The sequence below is a fragment of the Lolium rigidum genome, chromosome 5 (assembly GCF_022539505.1).
Source record: "Lolium rigidum isolate FL_2022 chromosome 5, APGP_CSIRO_Lrig_0.1, whole genome shotgun sequence".
NCBI classification, from domain to species: Eukaryota; Viridiplantae; Streptophyta; class Magnoliopsida; order Poales; family Poaceae; genus Lolium; species Lolium rigidum.
In genome coordinates, this window is record NC_061512.1 from 158,533,678 (window position 1) to 158,552,869 (window position 19,192).

The following is a 19,192-nucleotide window of genomic DNA, read 5'->3' on the forward strand; positions in this document are numbered from 1 at the left end:
GAAAGGCGTGCAAGGCCTTGGCCACTGCGGGTGATGATGTCGTCTTCGACGTCGTGTTCCTTCTTGGAGGCGCCAACAAATGCCCCTCATTTCTCGTAGGTGGATCATGCTTGCGTGCTCAACTTGTGCTTCTCCGATGGGGAAATGTTCTCTTCATCTCCTCTAGGTACACCCTCTTCACCTTCCTTGAGCTTGTCGCCACCATTGTCTCACTTGCTACTTTTGCATAGTTTTTTTGCCCGGTTTGGACGACCACCTAGATACCCATGGGTTGGTTTCTTAGGCCGGTGTCATGCCGCGGGGCGATGCCGGTGATTTCTTCCTTAGGCAGTGTGCTCAATGCGTCGTCGGATAGATATCAAGGCTATGTCTTTTGGGTGGTGGTTGGGCAAGGGAAAACTCTCGGCAAGGCCTCGGCCGGTGCGGGTGACGGTGATGACCTTGGGTGCCGCTCTCCTCCTTGGAGACGTCTCCATCAAGCCCTCATCCTCTAGTATCTGGAGGCATGAAGATAACTACGATATGTTGTAAATATGGGTGAGCTCTGCTTTGGCATGGGAGGTCTGTTGGTTTGGGTCAGTCTCGGCGCCGCGCCCTCGCAACAGAGGACGGCGCTTCCATCGACGGGCTCAAGCTCTCCCCCCAGTGTAGCTAGAGCAGTGTAGCTTGCTTCCCCTCCTCTATGTTGTTTAATTTGTTGTCTTGTAAGCTAGTAACCCCAGTAGTTTGCTGCTTTCTATTGGTGATATCGTTGTACTTCTGGCCGGTTGATGATAGAACGATACGATGTTTTTTTTTGTTTTTTTGTTTTTTTGGTTACGATAATAAGTCATATGAACATGAGCAATCACAAAAAAAAGATGAAGTTCTCATAGAGTAGGGTAGGTGCATGGTCTCAAAGTGGTAGTTTGGCACTGTAAGTTTACACCCCTACGTGTAGCTTTGACAATTCATTATTTTGAGGCGTGATGTGAAAAAAAAAGGTAGGCTGGAAATAGGGTGTTGAAATTATAAAGGAATCATTAGTTGACTATTAAATGGATGGATGGAATTGCTGAATTTACTTGGTTTCGTAGGTAAATACTAGTACTTTTTATTTTCTTGAGCAAGTAGTACGGGGAGTAAGTAATAGTAGATCGATGGATGGATAGCATTTTTTTTCATGTTTTCTTTTCTAATTCAGCTAGAGTGGGTGTTGATTTCCCGGACAATCGAAACGTTGGCATGCGCGCACTTGAGGACTTGACCCGATGGATGCTGGCACCTACCGTATGAGCAAGAGCAACGAGGAGGCGTGATCGAGGAGGCGGTAATTAATTACGCGTGCGGGGATTAATTGAGCGGAAAAGTTGGACGATGAAACACGCGAGCCAGCGAGCGATCAATGCGAAAAATCAACTAATCTCGGTCAGGAACTCGGCATGGAGCTGCAGAGGACGCCGAGATTTGAGCAGAGCCGCGGTGCGGGGAGAAGAGGGGATCTTGGGCTCGGGATCCGGGGAGGCCTGCGGAGACGGGCGATTCCCTGCCCAAATGCCACGATCCACGGCTCGTTCTGCTCCGCGGCCGAGTCTCCGGCCGACGCGAGGGGTCTCCGGGGAGGAGGAGGCTGGGGTGGGGTGGGATCAGGGGATGGTTGGGAGAATGGCGGAGATTTGGAGGCGACGACGGGCGGCGGCGCGGAAACGATGGGAACCACTGCTCTGCAAAAGGAAGCTGGGGTTCGGACCGAAGTGACCCACAGGCAGTGGGCTTGTCGGATGGATCTTAGAGCCGCACGAACGTTGATGCGGAACGAACGGGCCGCAGGTGAGGAGAGGCCCGCCGGCTGCCGGCGGTGCGCGTCCGCCGGGGTTCCCGGGCACACACGTTGTTGGAAAATAAATATCTCGGGAAACTACACCAAACTGCAATGTGCATTTTGTATGTTGCCCTTTCAATTTTCTAAAAGAATATAGTAGTAAAATAAATTGTGGTCCTAGATTGTGTTGTACATATTGCATCCATGAAGTTTCACTAAAAAAAATTAAATTTTTCGCGCAGGTCACATGCGGTCGTATTTTGAGACCAAATTTTGCGGGGCACAACATATAACATAACCAACGTTCATGATTTATTTTTTTTAAAAAAAATGAAAGTTCACAAGTGTGGCATGTAATAATTAGATACAGATGCAACTAATTACGGAATATTCGCTCTCGAGAAATTGTGCAAACGTTAAAATCCTGAGTGGACTGCATTTGGAGTCTTGTGTAAGCGTGACCATTTACATTCCACGTTTGCATAATAATACAGCCATTGTAGCCTCTTTTGGTTTCTTCGCTATTTCGGCCACTTTGTGTCCTAGCATGATAGGTTTATACTCTCTCTAATCAGATTAGATTGGTGCGGACTCAGGCAGGAGGTACACATGGTTGTGGTCCCATCGATTAAACTAGATTGAATTGTAGTACCTAATACTTTCTCTTGTTATAAATATAAGATGTTTTAGATATTTTGAAATAAACTATATACACATCATCATGAGTGAATTTACACACTACAAGTAGACTAGATACATGCCAAAATAAGTGAATCTAAAAAAACTAAAACACTACAAGTATTATTGAATGGATGAAGTACCTAGCTCTTAACAACTCCAATTTCTAAAATCTTGATGTTTGTGTACAGTACCATGGAACGGCGGGACAGACGATGCAAGTCAACTCCGGCAACTAATGGTGGAGGAAGCATTAAAAAATAAAGAAGTCCACTGGCATCCCCGATATTTCCGAAATCGTGATATTTATGCATTCTCATACATGACCTAGATGCATTTCGGCCCTATTCGTATATAGTAACAGCATGACATACCATACATGTAAACTCCAATAGGCTAGAATGTCCATACACAACAATACCATACTAGTAAAGTATTAGTCAAACCAAGTAAAGTTTATATTGTTTTTGAAAAGTCAAAACAAGTAAATTTTGATTAAACTTTTAGAATAATCTATCAACAAATATAATATTTTGTTGATACCATACGAAAATATATTTCATTATCTATTTTATATTTTGCATGTTAATGATTTTTGGTAAAAACATAGTCAAACTTGATATAGTTTGACTTTTTAAAAATAATATAGGCCTTAAGTTTTGGGATGGAGGTAGTACATGTCAACTCCAATACGCTAGAATGTTGAAATACAACAATGCCCAGTATTATTTTGCCACATTGTTGAGCATTAAGAATGAATAATGCACAAGTTTGTTTCATAACAGCAAGCGTCTCTTTCCTTATCGCGTCAAGATCCGAGTATACAAGGCCAGGGCCTGAAAGCTGAAATACGTTGACCAATCAAGCTACCTCATGGGGCACATCAATCATGGACATTGCTTTCACCAGCAACAGTACTTTGGTTGACCTGCTTTTCACCATGGTCGTTGGATCTGGAATTTTTTCCCCAATTGTTTAGTTTCTTCACAAGTCCATGACAGGTGGGATAGGCTATGTGCGGTGTCCTTCAGTCGGAGGCAGCCATGCGCGGTGGTGGGCATGACCAATGAATTCATCTCGTCCGCGTCCCACATGTCCTTCTCTTCCGCGTCGCGCACCGCGGTGAAAACCTAGATCTTGAAAATATTTGAGCCTTTCAGGACGCCCTCATCACCATTTCGGTTTACCGTGCATTACACGGAGATGTTGGTTGGGACCTCGGTCAACCCTTTTCCCTACTTGTTTGTTCTTGCTTGTGTGCATTTAACAAACTGACATTATCATTGCGTCGTGAATCAAATCATAATACTTTATGTTCACTTATGTTTTCTTCGAGGAGATCCTTCAATGGAGGTGTCCGACGAGAGCCGTGACGCCTCCCAGGAAGCAAAGGGTAGGGCGATTAGCCATGTCACTATTGATGGTGTCGATAATGGAGTCAGCGGGAAGACGCTACTACAACCCCGCTGCCTCATGTGGCCCTGGCTACCATGTGGCAGTGGTGGGTCACCGCAACCACGATGGTGGTTGTGTTCTTCTTTGTTTATGACCCTATCGTACGTGTTCCTGGTCCTGCAACCTCCTCCATGGTACTGAAATTTTTGTAGTACATAATCTGTTCAAATTGGTCAAATTGTGCAGCATGACGATGTGCCTATACATTGTTACTCATGATGATATTTCTGGTACCAAATTGTTTTCTTCAAGTAAAAGTAGTAACACACTTAGTAGCAGGGGTAGGTGGACAGTAGTTACTTGCTCATTTGCTACCCTCTCATGCTCTTTGCATCTTCGGTTCATTACTTCGAGCATTGGCTGAAGTAAGTCATATTATTTGGTAGCTGAAAAGAATGCAAGCTCGGTTTGTAGATACTTATATGTATAGTATAGTACATTTTTTCATATTGACAATTTGCAAAAGTCTTTTTTTTACATGTTGATCTGAACTAGGAAAGCGAATTCAGTTTTGCAATCATGCAAATGATATGTACAATATGTTTAGTTTCGGTTGCTAATTGCAATATTTACTCGAGAATCTTAATCTATTAACATATTTTTTTGGTAGCTACAAAACAATGAGTAGTAATTTTGTACAATCCATCTAGTTTTTTGCGGTCGTAGAATAAAAGCATGCAGCTGTTGTTATGGTGATGTCAATAGTAGTCAATATCAGCTGCAATTCAACCTTCTTGCCATATGTATGACATGATCAATTATAAAAACTATGCAACTATTGTTAATCATGATGTCCTATGCTATGTGCATCAGTGTGCCCAAACTTTCTATAGCTAAATGTGCATGCTATTTGTGTGGATACATGTCCTATTTTATTCATTTTTTTATCCTTCCAGCAATCTTGAGATATGGAGTCCTGCAACAATAATACTCGGTAGAATTTCTTGACTACCTAGAAAAAGCTACATGCGTGAGCAATAAAGCCCCCTACCTAACGTTTTTAATTTCTAGATCTCAAAATTTGAGATCGGGTAATTTGTGGACTGCTCATTAGGTTAATTAGTTGTCTGCACATATATGATCTATTATGTTTGCATAATTATTGCGGTTAAGGAAAAGGAAAAGCAAAAGGATGCAAACTAGATTGCAATTATTAGAGCCTGGCTGTAGTTCTGGCTTGGCTTCCTTTTTTTTTGCAACAACACTCCATTGTTTAATATCCACATGAAGACACCCTTCTAGAATTTAAGAATGCAAATAAGCCATGCTTAAAGAGATAAACATTAGCTAAGAAAACAGAAAGTTGAATAGGATGCTTCAAGCAGCGTGATGTGTTTGTATAGACACTCAATGAGAGAACCTCCCTAATATAGCATTACATAAAGCTAATTTATTGAAAGGTATTGTACCAATTGTTGAAGATGATTTTTTCATGCCATATTTACCATGTATGTTCACATACGAAATGCAAAGAATTTGAGAGTTCTTGTTGGCCTCTTTTTTTGTAATCAACACAATGTTGTGAATTTGCATGTATTCATCACGCGAACCATGCTAATGAATTGTGTGTTTGATTCATGTGACATTTGAAGTCTGCAAGAGAGATTATTTTCCTTTCTCGTTGATTGGATGAGCAGTACTTTCCTTTCGAGTCATATTATTTTATTGGTAGAATCATCAACATTCTTCATTTAGTCTTTGTTGATGATAATACACGTGGGAGGTTTATCTGACCCTTTACATTTATGGTATCCTTTTCGATTTACTAAAACTGGAGTTTCGTTGTCTTTTTTATTAGAAATTCCACCAGCATAAATTGTTTTTTATGCATGTATGTGGCCAATTGAAAACATTGGAGCTAAAACTGGAGTTCCACGGCCTTTTTATTTGTCTTCTAGCATTGTTTTGTATGCTATGCATCACCAGTGGTGTGTCGTGCCATGACGTGGGTGTTCAAAATAACCAGGTAGCAGAATCTTGTAAAGATGGTGTTGTTGAAGTTCACCTTGGGTCAGCCATGCCCTGGCCGTTCCAGCTCCGGTGGTTGCTGGCCGCGTCTTATGTCGTTCCATTTCTTGTAGTACTCAGTAGTTGCATCGTGTTGTCTGAATCAGAAAAATGTGCTTTATGCATTTATGTCCCAACTAAAATTTCTAACTCTTTTGCTTCTTAAGAATACAAATACAGGCTTGATTACCGCACGAATGGTTATTCAGACGTAGGCATACATGGTCTAGGACAACACGATTACATGAATTCTCGTGTGTTCTTGATTAGTTGATTTGTTGTTCTACTGGAGGGGGACCAAGTGCAGATTGGTGAACAACTAATCCAGAAACGATATATATTATATATATTTTGAGGTTGTTGTCCTTACAAGTAGCCATAAAAATATTCATTGCAACCGGTGATTAATAAAACTAGGATCAATGGGCGCGGTGCCACCGCCGAGCCGACCGTGTAATACGATGGTATTAATGATTTTAAGACCACGTCTGAATTGATAGAAGTAATGCACATTTTTCTATTTAAACCATGGGTTTTAAGATGAAACATATCGAAAGGTATTTCCACAACAAGTTACTATGGCGGGCGGCGTTGAGATGTGTAGAGACCGGATGATGAGCATCTAAAATAGCTCACATGTTTATTACTAAAATTTATTATGGTGTGTATACCTTACATCATGCATGAACGGAGATCTATGTGTGATAAGCAAAAAAAACACTGAGTGATAATATGTTTTACTAAACCTATGAGTAAGTGTGTGAGCCATAATATTTAGATACAACCATGATTTGGCAAAGAGAAGTGAAACGGGAATGGGCTGATTGCATTTTGGTAGCCCTCCGTGTAACTTGCCCTTCCCCAATCTAAATTGCATCATGCATGCCAGGCTGCGCTTCTCTTGATCTAATTGAACCTCGCTTGGTAACTGAAACATAAAGAGAAATATAGTAGCGTGCCGACGCGCCTGTGCTTTTATATCATGGTAACAATTCTAATGGCACAAGAGTTCATAAACTGAGTACAACGATAAATTCATGACATTCTTTTATATTGCTGGTAGAATATTAATAAAAGGACGGACAACGTGTAAGCAATGCCACTGTTTAATGTCTTGTTTCCTTGAGTTACTAAAGGGATAAGACTGACATTGTAAATATCACCATAACACATATCATGACAGAAAGCATGTATGAATCCACCAGTTTTACAATATTAATACCAATGTAATACATAGCCTTAGTCTACCAGAGAATGGTTCGCATGGTAGTTGGACACAACAATACAGACCTGCTGTAACTCGGAAGTTTGACAGATAAAACATGAAAGTATCAGTGCAAACTGATCATAGATACAATACGCTTTGTAAGGTAGTTGGACACATCAATATAGAGTTACTGCAGTTCAGAAGTTCATAGATAGATAGATTTCATTCGTTAGCTTGGATTACAACATAATAAGTAAAAGCAAGCCCTAGGCATCAGTGCACTCAATGCGGCCCAAGATTTTCTCACAGCCATATTGCTTCTAAAGATGGCCATTGATACGTCCATTTTGCATCACTATTTTACATCATAATTTACTGTTATTCATTGATATATTTCATATTTAGAGATGATACTTATGTTATTTCACCTATTTTGCATGTTTCATGATTATTGGAGAATCACTCACCGGAGTCAGGATTCTGCAGGAAAAAGCACCGTCAGAATGCAATATTTCTGAAGATCAACAACTGACGGAAATTACACCGAAGGTCTTATTTCTCCAGAAGAAGGAGCCAGCCAAAAGGATGGGCCGAGGAGGGCCTCCATGGGGCCCCCCATAGGCCGGCGCGGCTCCACCCTGGCCGCGCCGCCTTGTGGGGAGGGGGTCCACAGCCCCCCTCGGCCGCCTCTCTTTCGCGTACTTCGTCTACCCGAAAACCTAAGGTACTGGGGATAATCGCGAGGAGACACAGCCGCCTCTGCGGGGCGGAAAACACCAGAGAGAAAGAGCTCTCCGGCAGGCTGAAATCCGCCGGGGAAATTCCCTCCCGGAGGGGAAAATCGACGCCATCGTCACCGTCATCGAGCTGGACTTCATTGGGATCATCATCACCATCATCTCCACCACCGTCATCGTCATCTCCACCGCTGCACCTCGTCACCGCTGTAACATCTAGGGTTGAATCTTGATTATTTCATAGGGGAAACTCTCCCGGTATTGATTACTCCTTGTTATTGATGCTATTGAGTGAAACCATTGAACCAAGGTTTATGTTCAGATTGTTATTCATCATCATATCACCTCTGGTCATGTTCCATATGATGTCTCGTGAGTAGTTCGCTTAGTTCTTGAGGACATGGGTGAAGTCTAAATGTTAGTAGTGAACTATGTTGAGTAATATTTAATGGTTTGATATTTAAGTTGTGGTGTTATTCTTCTAGTGGTGTCATGTGAACGTCGACTACATGATACTTCACCTTTATGGGCCTATGGGAATGCATCTTGTATTCGTTTGCTAATTGTGGGGTTGCCGGAGTGACAGCAACTCGAACCCCGTTGGTATATCGATGCGGGAGGGATAGCGAGGATCTCGCAGTTTAAGGTTGTGGTTAGATTTATCTTAATTACTTTCTTGTATTTGCGGATGCTTGCAAGGGGTTTAATCACAAGTATGTATTAGTCCTAGGAAGGGCGATGCATTAGCATAGGTTCACCCACACAACACTTATCAAAACAATGAAGATTAATCAACTATATGAAGCGAAAGCACTAGACTAAATTCCCGTGTGTCCTCAAGAACGTTTGGTCATCATAAGTAAACAAACCGGCTTGTCCTTTGTGCTAAAAAGGATTGGGCCACTCGCTGCAACTATTACACTCGCATTTCATTCACTTGTACTTTATTTATCTGCTATATCAAAACCTCCTGAATACTTGTCTGTGAGCATTTACAGTGAATCCTTCATCGAAACTGCTTGTCAACCGTAACATCCCAAAAATTTCAAAACAAACAAAATGAATTTCCCTAGTTCCAAATTTTGGAACCAACAAAAACTTTTATTAAATTAAGTTGATACATAGAGATCTTGTTTAATTCTTGTGCTATTGCCATGAGTGTTTGTTTAATTAGTATTTGCAATACTCTTAAACCCTAAACCTCACATCCCCCTTTTTTTTCCATCCAAGCTATAATAAAATAACAAGAATTTAAATAAGAAAAAGGCATGTGTGCCTATGGCTATTTTTATAAAACTTTCCCATAGGTATGTCCACTTTATTTAGAGGATTGGAAAACATTCCTAAACCTTATTTAGTACTTCTCAAACCCAATCCAAAGTGAAACAAAAGATTTTTAAAAGAAAGTAATAATGCCATAGAGGCATATGAGAGTAAAATGCAAATTTGTGAATTTGAGGATCTTGACCCTAAGACTTGTGGTGAATGGTTGGATCACTCCTATATACCATTTCAACACTCAACAACATCAAATGGGCCAAGAACAATCAAATTAAAAATCAAATGCAACATATGCATAGAGGCATATGTGACACATAGCCATAATACCCAAATCTTGTCCTATGCACTTCTACCTTGACCAAATGGTGTGAAACCATATCTAAACCTAATCTAACACTAAATTGAACCTCAACCTTGCCCAAGTAAAGCAAAGGGAGCAAATTAAAAGAATAAGAAAATTTGACATGTCACCTCTTATGTGTTATGGCCAATTTTGCAAATCTTTGAGCTAGACCTTTTGGAATGGTTTCAATGGTTTGGAAATATTCCTAAACTAATAAGAATCACTTTGGAGTCAAGAAAAATCAAATCAAAAAGAGAGAAATCAAATAGGGAGAAAATCCCATTTTCACTCACATATGGCCTATGCCATTTTTACAAATCTTTAATCTAGACCATTTTGGTTTGCACCATTAGTTGTAAATGGATACTAAACACTTATTAACACTTTTGGAAACAACCAAACTCAATTCAAATCAAATTTGAATCAAATGTGTGATCACATGTGATTATGGTCATGTGAGACTTTTTCAGCATGATACCCACTTTGAGCCCCTGGTTTTCAACTTTTTCTTTCTACACTTGGCCAACTCTTTGTACCTCTTCCAAGATCTCATCAAGGACTACAACTTTGCTCAAGGCACCCACCTCAAACTCTGTCTCAAATTCAAATGGCAAGCAAGTAAAGTAGGGACTTTGAAACAAATACAAGATCATATGACATATGTGATTTTGCAAACCTACAACATTTTGACCACCACCACCTCCATTCTACTTCTCTTCTTATATGTTTACACTCCACCAAAAATCATCTCAAATTTCCAAAGTAACTTTCTTTCGGCCATTTTTACAAACACTTGGTGGGCGGTGGACTGAATTGATTCCCATACCGAAATTTGGAGATGGACTTGGTCCAACCCGAGCCACCACCGCAACCCCGGAGCCTCCTCTCACTTCACCACACCGGTATCACCACTTGCACCGGCCATTGTTTGATCACATCATCAAAACCATGCCATGTCGTGGCATGGCATGCCACCATCATGCCACCCTCACCTCTGGCCATCTCTGGACCGCACCACCGTGTCAATCCCCTTCCTCTCACCTCCCTGGACACGCTCGTGCACTCCCTTGACCAAGACCGAGACTGCACGCGCCAGCACACGCGTGCCTAGTGGCGCCCAGAACATGCCCATGCCGCGCCAGAGCGCGCATGGCATCCACTCTGGACGCGCCAGAGCGACGGTCGCCCGGAGCCCTCGCGTCATGTCTTCCCTCTCTCTCTGCGCCAGTCGGCGCCTCACCTCACCCTGCACCGCCTGGACACGGCCACTTGCCCGCGGGAACGCCGCAGACGACGACCGCGTCGACGACTGTCCGCCACGGCCTGCAAGTTCCCGTCAACCTCACCGTCTCGTCCGAGCCTCGTCTTCACCACCATCACGCGCGTCAGCTTCGCCAGGACACCAGCAATCGTACGCGCCCACTCCTTGCCCCTTCGCAGCCTGGACCGACGACGACGCCGGCGACCCTAGCTCTGCCCCACAGCCACCTCTCGCTCCTATAAAAGGAGGACTCCTCCTCTCAATCCGAGCACACCATTCACTTCCCCTCCTCACCACTGCTCTCCTCGACCTCTCAATTGAATCGATTAGCCACCCCACTGCCCCAATTGCAAGCTCACCGCCGCCGCCAGTACACGGAGCACGCCGGTGAAGGAGACCACCCCAGGCGACGCCACTGCTACCATCGGCTTCCTCTTCATCGACAACGTAGCCGCGCACACCTCCAACGACCGCCGGAGCTCCGACGAGCTCGCCGACCCCCTACCGCCGCCGCCAGTAAGTCCATCGCTCGTCGTCGACGACGACGCTCCACGGCCGTTGATCCTCTTTCTAATCGCACGGTTGGGAATAGCCTGTACCGTTTCGCTGTTAAAGACTCACAGACAGGTGGCCCTCACCATGTCAGCTGGCCCGCTGCAAAGCTGGGCCGACCCATTTCTCTCTCGCGTGGCGCAGCCCGTTTCTTTTCCCGCCAGCCCACGTTTCAAATTTCAAATTTTCAGAATAGATAAATTTGCAATCTGATGCTAACTTTGAAATTGATTAGGGAAAAATCTACTCGGCCAAATTTTACAAACTTTATATCTTTGGAAACCTTAGAGTTTTATCTACACAATGCCACTGGTTTGAAACCTAGATCTGCTATAGAATTAAAGTGAGAAAATAAACAAGGCAGGGACTCTTCTGCCTTAGAATAATTATTAAAAATCAACCAAAAATGCTTTTGAGTTGATTCCAACTCCTATAATTCACATTTCACTTATACTATTTGTTTCTGCAAAATTATGCCATGCTTACTTTGAATGATCATGGCCTAATTTAATTAAAGGACTTTATGGCTATTTCTAGTCAAAGATATTGTCCAAAACTATTAAGAAATCTTATGTGAGTGTTTCTCTCATTTAAATCTTGTCACCACCAATTCAAAATGAGGTAGAGACTCTGGTCATATAGGTCTCATATGAATTGTTGATGATATTAAATCTTTACCATGATAGGATTAAATGGTATGAGGTGTTCACCTCCTTTAAATCATTTTCTTAAATGAGAAGTGTGAAGAGGTTGACTTTGGTCAACCTAGGTCACATATTATTCATGAGAGAAATTAAACCTTAAGAAGATAATGAGAGGAAATTATTTCTCTAAGCAATTGAAAATAACATCTAAGTTAGTAGGAGAGGAAATTATTTTTCCTGAATAATAAGAAAAACACATCCACCAACTTAATAGTAGTGTGTGATGCTAGATTAAGTTGTGTAAATCATGTGTGTGCTTAGTTTAGTAACTAAGTTTGGTATGATGATTGTGTACCCCGTATTCGTATTTTAGACGCTAGTACCGAGGAGTACCAGGAGGAGGAGGAGGTCTACTTCCAAGGAGAAGAAGACCACTTTGACCAATTCCCCAACCAAGGCAAGCTAATATTCTTGCTAAGTGCAAAGCTCTACAAGAGCAAGGCACCACCACATTTTACTTTATGCTTAATGATCCCATCCCAAGTTTTATTTTACAAGCTTTATTGATTTTGATTTATCAAAGTTACTTTTAGATTCATGATTCACTTGGTCTAGATATAGAGTAGAACAAGAGCATCAAACTTAGCCTAGAAAGCTATAAGATAGTTAGCACCCCTCATGACTAGTTGCTAGTGCTAACAAATAAAATTGACTACTCTAGATGGGAACATGTGAAATGAAATAACTTTGAAAACCTTGGAATGATGAGTTATTCTATTGAAAGATTTTGAAGGTGAATATGACATGAAATTGACTTGGTGAAATGACTAAAACTGATGATTGAGTTGGATGCGATACCATTCCAATTTTTGAGTACCCCCACAATACCTGATTATGGGTAAGGCTTAGCTGGAAATTTATGTGTCTTAGTATGGGTTCCCTCTGAACACACGTCATAGGGGTTACGCTTGAGGCTGCCTCCGTTGTTGAGAAATGATGTGAATTGAGGTGAATTGTACGGCCAAGCCCTGTGCAGTTCCCGGGTTAACAGTTGGTTTTCACCGGGAGGCCAAGCTCATGGGGAGAGGTGCCTATACTAGGATATGTAAGTGAAAGGTTAACGGTTGATGATCCGCGTATCGAGTTACGATTATTCGGGGTTTATCCTCGACGGATGTAATCAAATGTTGTGGCACAAGTGTGCAACCTCTGCAGAGTGTAAACCTATTCGAATAGCCGCGTCCGCGGATATGGACAATTGGAAAGGCCATACTGTTTCCGTCATCAGAATTTATATCTTGTGACTGGTGAATTTGAAATTGGACTTGAACGGTGACTTTGAAATTGAATCACAACAGAGTTGTGGGAATGACACTAATGTTCCCACTTGAGTTAGTTAGCACATGAGGAGTTGTTTACAAAAATGTTTCTAAACTAAAATTGGCTTTATGCAAATAACCTTAGAGCTTAGAACACTCTCAATAGAAATGTTAGTACTTACATTAGTATTAGATTGCGAGTACATAAAGTACTCACGGCTTTGTCCCTGGCTATTCAAATGGCCAGACTATGAAGCCGAGCAGCAGTACGAGGATGACGGCCAACAGGACGTCTACCACAACTAGGAGCTTCTAACGTCAAGCGTTGGCCTGTGGACTAGAGAGTCCATTTATATTTACGCTTCCGCTATGAACTTGTGTTTGTTCGTTGATCAATAGATCAACTATTCGTGTAATATGGATCATGTGATTCCAAGTTGTAAGACATTATGGTTTGTAATGAATGATGACTGTGATACTTAACTATTATGCCTCGCAACAACAATATTCCTGGGATTGCGATGTATGACATAATAGGCATCCGGACTTAAAAATCCGGGTGTTGACATCAACACCTTCTGCTCCTCGTTGGGTTCGACACTCTTATTTATCGAAAGTACTACGATACACCCCCTATACTTGTGGGTCATCAAGACTTTTTTCTGGCGCCGTTGCCGGGGAGTGAAGCGCTATTGGTAAGTGGAATTGGTAATGGAAACTTTTACTGTACGTGCTGATTTTACTTCTGCCTGCTGCTATAATTCATTATGGAGAGATCTTCTCTTGAATTCCTATTTGGAAAATCTACTACTACTACAACGGTAGTGGATGAGGCGCTGATGCGCGTGGTTGACGTATTGTCTTTTCGTTCGACACGCGTCCGTTGGGAACCCCAAGAGGAAGGTGTGATGCGCACAGCGGCAAGTTTCCCTCAGTAAGAAACCAAGGTTTAATCGGACCGGTAGGAGTCAAGAAGCACGTTGAAGGTTGATGGCGGCGAGATGTAGTGCGGCGCAACACCAGGGATTCCGGCGCCAACGTGGAACCTGCACAACACAACCAAAGTACTTTGCCCCAACGAAATAGTGAGGTTGTCAATCTCACCGGCTTGCTGTAACAAAGGATTAACCGTATTGTGTGGAAGATGATTGTTTGCAGAGAAAATAGTAAAACAAGTATTGCAGTAGATTGTATTTCAGTAAAGAGAATTGGACCGGGGTCCACGAGTTCACTAGAGGTGTCTCTCCCATAAGACGAACAACATGTTGGGTGAACAAATTACCGTTGGGCAATTGACAAATAAAGAGAGCATGAAAATGCACATACATATCATGATGAGTATAGTGAGATTTAATTGGGCATTACGACAAAGTACATAGACCGCCATCCAACTGCATCTATGCCTAAAAAGTCCACCTTCGGGTTATCATCCGAACCCCTCCGAGTATTAAGTTGCAAGCAACAGACAATTGCATTAAGTATGGTGCGTAATGTAATCAACAACTACATCCTTAGACATAGCATCAATGTTTTATCCCTAGTGGCAACAAGCACAACACAACCTTAGAACTTTCCGTCACTGTCCCGGTGTCAATGAAGGCATGAACCCACTATCGAGCATAAGTACTCCCTCTTGGAGTTACAAGCATCTACTTGGCAGAGCATCTACTAGTAACGGAGAGCATGCAAGATCATAAACAACACATAAGCATAACTTTGATAATCAACATAACAAGTATTCTCTATTCATCGGATCCCAACAAACGCAACATATAGAATTACGGATAGATGATCTTGATCATGATAGGCAGCTCACAAGATCCGACAATGATAGCACAATGGGGAGAAGACAACCATCTAGCTACTGCTATGGACCCATAGTCCAGGGGTAGACTACTCACACATCACACCGGAGGCGACCATGGCGGCGTAGAGTCCTCCGGGGATGATTCCCCTCTCCGGCAGGGTGCCGGAGGCGATCTCCTGGATCCCCGAGATGGGATCGGCGGCGACGGCGTCTCTGGAAGGTTTTCCGTATCGTGGCTCTCGGTACTGGGGGTTTCGTCACGGAGGCTATTTGTAGGCGGAAGGGTAGGTCAAGAGGCGGCACGAGGGCCCCACACCACAGGGCCGCGCGGCCAAGGGGGGGGGGCCGCGCCGCCCTAGGGTGTGGCCCCCTCGTGGCCCCTCTTCGTCTCTCCTTCGGACTTCTGGAAGCTTCGTGGAAAAATAGGCCCCTGGGCTTTGATTTCGTCCAATTCCGAGAATATTTCCTTACTAGGATTTCTGAAACCAAAAACAGCGTAAAACAAGCAATCGGCACTTCGGCATCTTGTTAATAGGTTAGTTCCGGAAAATGCACGAATATGACATAAAGTGTGCATAAAACATGTAGATAACATCAATAATGTGGCATGGAACATAAGAAATTATCGATACGTCGGAGACGTATCAGCATCCCCAAGCTTAGTTCCGCTCGTCCCGAGCAGGTAAAACGATAACACGAGATAATTTCCGGAGTGACATGCCATCATAATCTTGATCATACTATTTGTAAAGCATATGTAGTGAATGCAGCGATCAAAACAATGTGTATGACATGAGTAAACAAGTGAATCATAAAGCAAAGACTTTTCATGAATAACACTTCAAGACAAGCATCAATAAGTCTTGCATAAGAGTTAACTCATAAAGCAATAATTCAAAGTAAAGGTATTGAAGCAACACAAAAGAAGATTAAGTTTCAGCGGTTGCTTTCAACTTGTAACATGTATATCTCATGGATATTGTCAACATAGAGTAATATAATAAGTGCAATAAGCAAGTATGTAGGAATCAATGCACGAGTTCACACAAGTGTTTGCTTCTTGAGGTGGAGAGAAATAGGTGAACTGACTCAACATTGAAAGTAAAAGAATGGTCCTCATAGAGGAAAAGCATCGATTGCTATATTTGTGCTAGAGCTTTGATTTTGAAAACATGAAACAATTTTGTCAACGGTAGTAATAAAGCATATGCATCATGTAAATTATATCTTATAAGTTGCAAGCCTCATGCATAGTGTACCAATAGTGCCCGCACCTTGTCCTAATTAGCTTGGACTACCCGGATTATCACCGCAATACATATGATTTAACCAAGTTTCACAAAGGGGTACCTCTATGCCGCCTCGTACAAAGGTCTAAGGAGAAAGCTCGCATTTGGATTTCTCGCTTTGATTATTCTCAACTTAGACATCCATACCGGGACAACATAGACAACAGATAATGGACTCCTCTTTTAATGCTTTAAGCATTTGACAACAATTAATTCTTTTCTCATTAGAGATTTGAGGATGTTTGTCCAAAACTGAAACTTCCACCATGAATCATGGCTTTAGTTAGCGGCCCAATGTTCTTCTCTCACAATATGCATGCTCAAACCATTCAACTCAGTGTAGATCGCCCTTACTTCGGACAAGACGAACATGCATAGCAACTCACATGAAATTCAACAATGAGTTGATGGCGTTCCCAAGTAAACATGGTTATCGCACAACAAGCAACTTAATAAGAGATAAAGTGCATAATTACATATTCAATACCACAATAGTTTTTAAGCTATTTGTCCCATGAGCTATATATTGCAAAGGTGAATGATGGAATTTTAAAGGTAGCACTCAAGCAATTTACTTTGGAATGGCGGGAAAATACCATGTAGTATAGGTAGGTATGGTGGACACAAATGGCATAGTGGTTGGCTCAAGTATTTTGGATGCATGAGAAGTATTCCCTCTCGATACAAGGTTTAGGCTAGCAAGGCTTATTTGAAACAAACACAAGGATGAACCGGTGCAGCAAAACTCACATAAAAGACATATTGAAAACATTATAAGACTCTACACCGTCTTCCTTGTTGTTCAAACTCAATACTAGAAATTATCTAGACCTTAGAGAAACCAAATATGCAAACCAAATTTTAGCATGCTCTATGTATTTCTTCATTAATGGGTGCAAAGCATATGATGCAAGAGCTTAAACATGAGCACAACAATTGCCAAGTATCACATTACCCAAGACATTTATAGCAATTACTACATGTATCATTTTCCAATTCCAACCATATAGCAATTTAACGAAGGAGAAACTTCGCCATGAATACTATGAGTAGAAACCGAGGACATACTTGTCCATATGCTACAGCAGAGCGTGTATCTCTCCCATAAAGTGAATGCTAGGATCCATTTTATTCAAACAAAACAAAAAACAAAAACAAACAGACGCTCCAAGAAAAAGCACATAAGATGTGATGGAATAAAAATATAGTTTCGAGGGAGGAACCTGATAATGTTGTCGATGAAGAAGGGGATGCCTTGGGCATCCCCAAGCTTAGACGCTTGAGTCTTCTTGATATATGCAGGGGTGAACCACCGGGTGCATCCCCAAGCTTAGAGCTTTCACTCTCCTTGATCATGTTGCATCATACTCCTCTCTTGATCCTTGAAAACTTCCTCCACACCAAACTCGAAACAACTCATTAGAGGGTTAGTGCACAATATAAATTGACATATTCAGAGGTGACACAATCATTCTTAACACTTCTGGACATTGCATAATGCTACTGGACATTAGTGGATCAAAGAAATTCATCCAACATAGCGAAAGAGGCAATGCGAAATAAAAGGCAGAATCTGTCAAAACAGAACAGTTCGTATTGACGAATTTTAAAATGGCACCAGACTTGCTCAAATGAAAATGCTCAAATTGAATGAAAGTTGCGTACATATCTGAGGATCACTCACGTAAATTGGCATAATTTTCTGAGTTACCTACAGTAGAATTAGACCCAGATTCGTGACAGCAAAGAAATCTGGTTCTCACGCAGTAATCCAAATCTAGTACTTACTTTTCTATCAACGGCTTAACTTGGCACAACAAAACATAAAACTAAGATAAGGAGAGGTTGCTACAGTAGTAAACAACTTCCAAGACACAAAATAAAAACAAAGTACTGTAGGTAAAAACATGGGTTGTCTCCCATAAGCGCTTTCTTAACGCCTTTCAGCTAGGCGCAGAAAGTGTGTATCAAGTATTATCGAAGGGTGGTACTTCTACAGCGGGGTGCGGAGTTTTTTCAACCAGGCATAATATATTAGATACATAAGTTTTAGCATCTCCCTTTTCATTAGTTTTAGGCGTGCTACTCTCATCAAACAAATTTTCGGGAACAAGCCAAGCATAGTTATTTTCTAGCGCATCATTCATAGCTAGGAGCTTACATGGTATTGGTGCTTTGATCTCCCCACCATCATCAATATTATTAGTGTATCTTATTCTATCCATATCCATCTTTTCAAGGAGACTAACAAAATTAGTAGGAGAACCAAGCATATTAAATTTAGCAAAGACCTTTCTAGCTTCTCTTGCTAGACCACCAAATTCTCTAAGAAGGGTTTCTAAAACAAAATCTTTCTTTTCCCCTTCTTCCATATCACCAAGTGTGAAAAACATGTGTTGGATTATAGGATTAAGATTAACAAATTTAGTTTCCAACAAGCGAACTAAATGCGCAGCAGCAATTTCATAAGTAGGCGCAAGGTCGTCTATCTTCAAAATTTTCAATGGTACTAACATGGTTGAAGAATTCTTCTATATTATTTCTCCCAACTATAGACCCACGTCCTACCGGTATGTTCTTTGTGGTAAAATTAAAAGGAAACATGATGAAATAAGTAAAGTAAATGCTAGTAACTAATTTTTTTGTGTTTTTGGTATAGCAAACAAGATAGCAAATAAAGTAAAACTAGCAACTAATTTTTTTGTGTTTTGATATAATGCAGCAAACAAAGTAGTAAATAAAATAAAGCAAGACAAAAACAAAGTAAAGAGATTGAGAAGTGGAGACTCCCCTTGCAGCGTGTCTTGATCT

General features: G+C 41.6%; 1 protein-coding gene across 1 annotated transcript in view; it reads left to right on the forward strand.

Moving 5' to 3' along the window:
- The first annotated feature begins 1,421 nt into the window (after nucleotides 1-1,421).
- The window catches only part of LOC124656591, a 24,182-nt gene continuing 6,411 nt past the window's right edge, over nucleotides 1,422-19,192 (forward strand). The window contains exon 1 of the mRNA XM_047195307.1: nucleotides 1,422-1,809. Coding sequence (XP_047051263.1) covers nucleotides 1,422-1,809 — 388 coding nt within the window. The remainder of the gene's footprint in view (nucleotides 1,810-19,192) is intronic.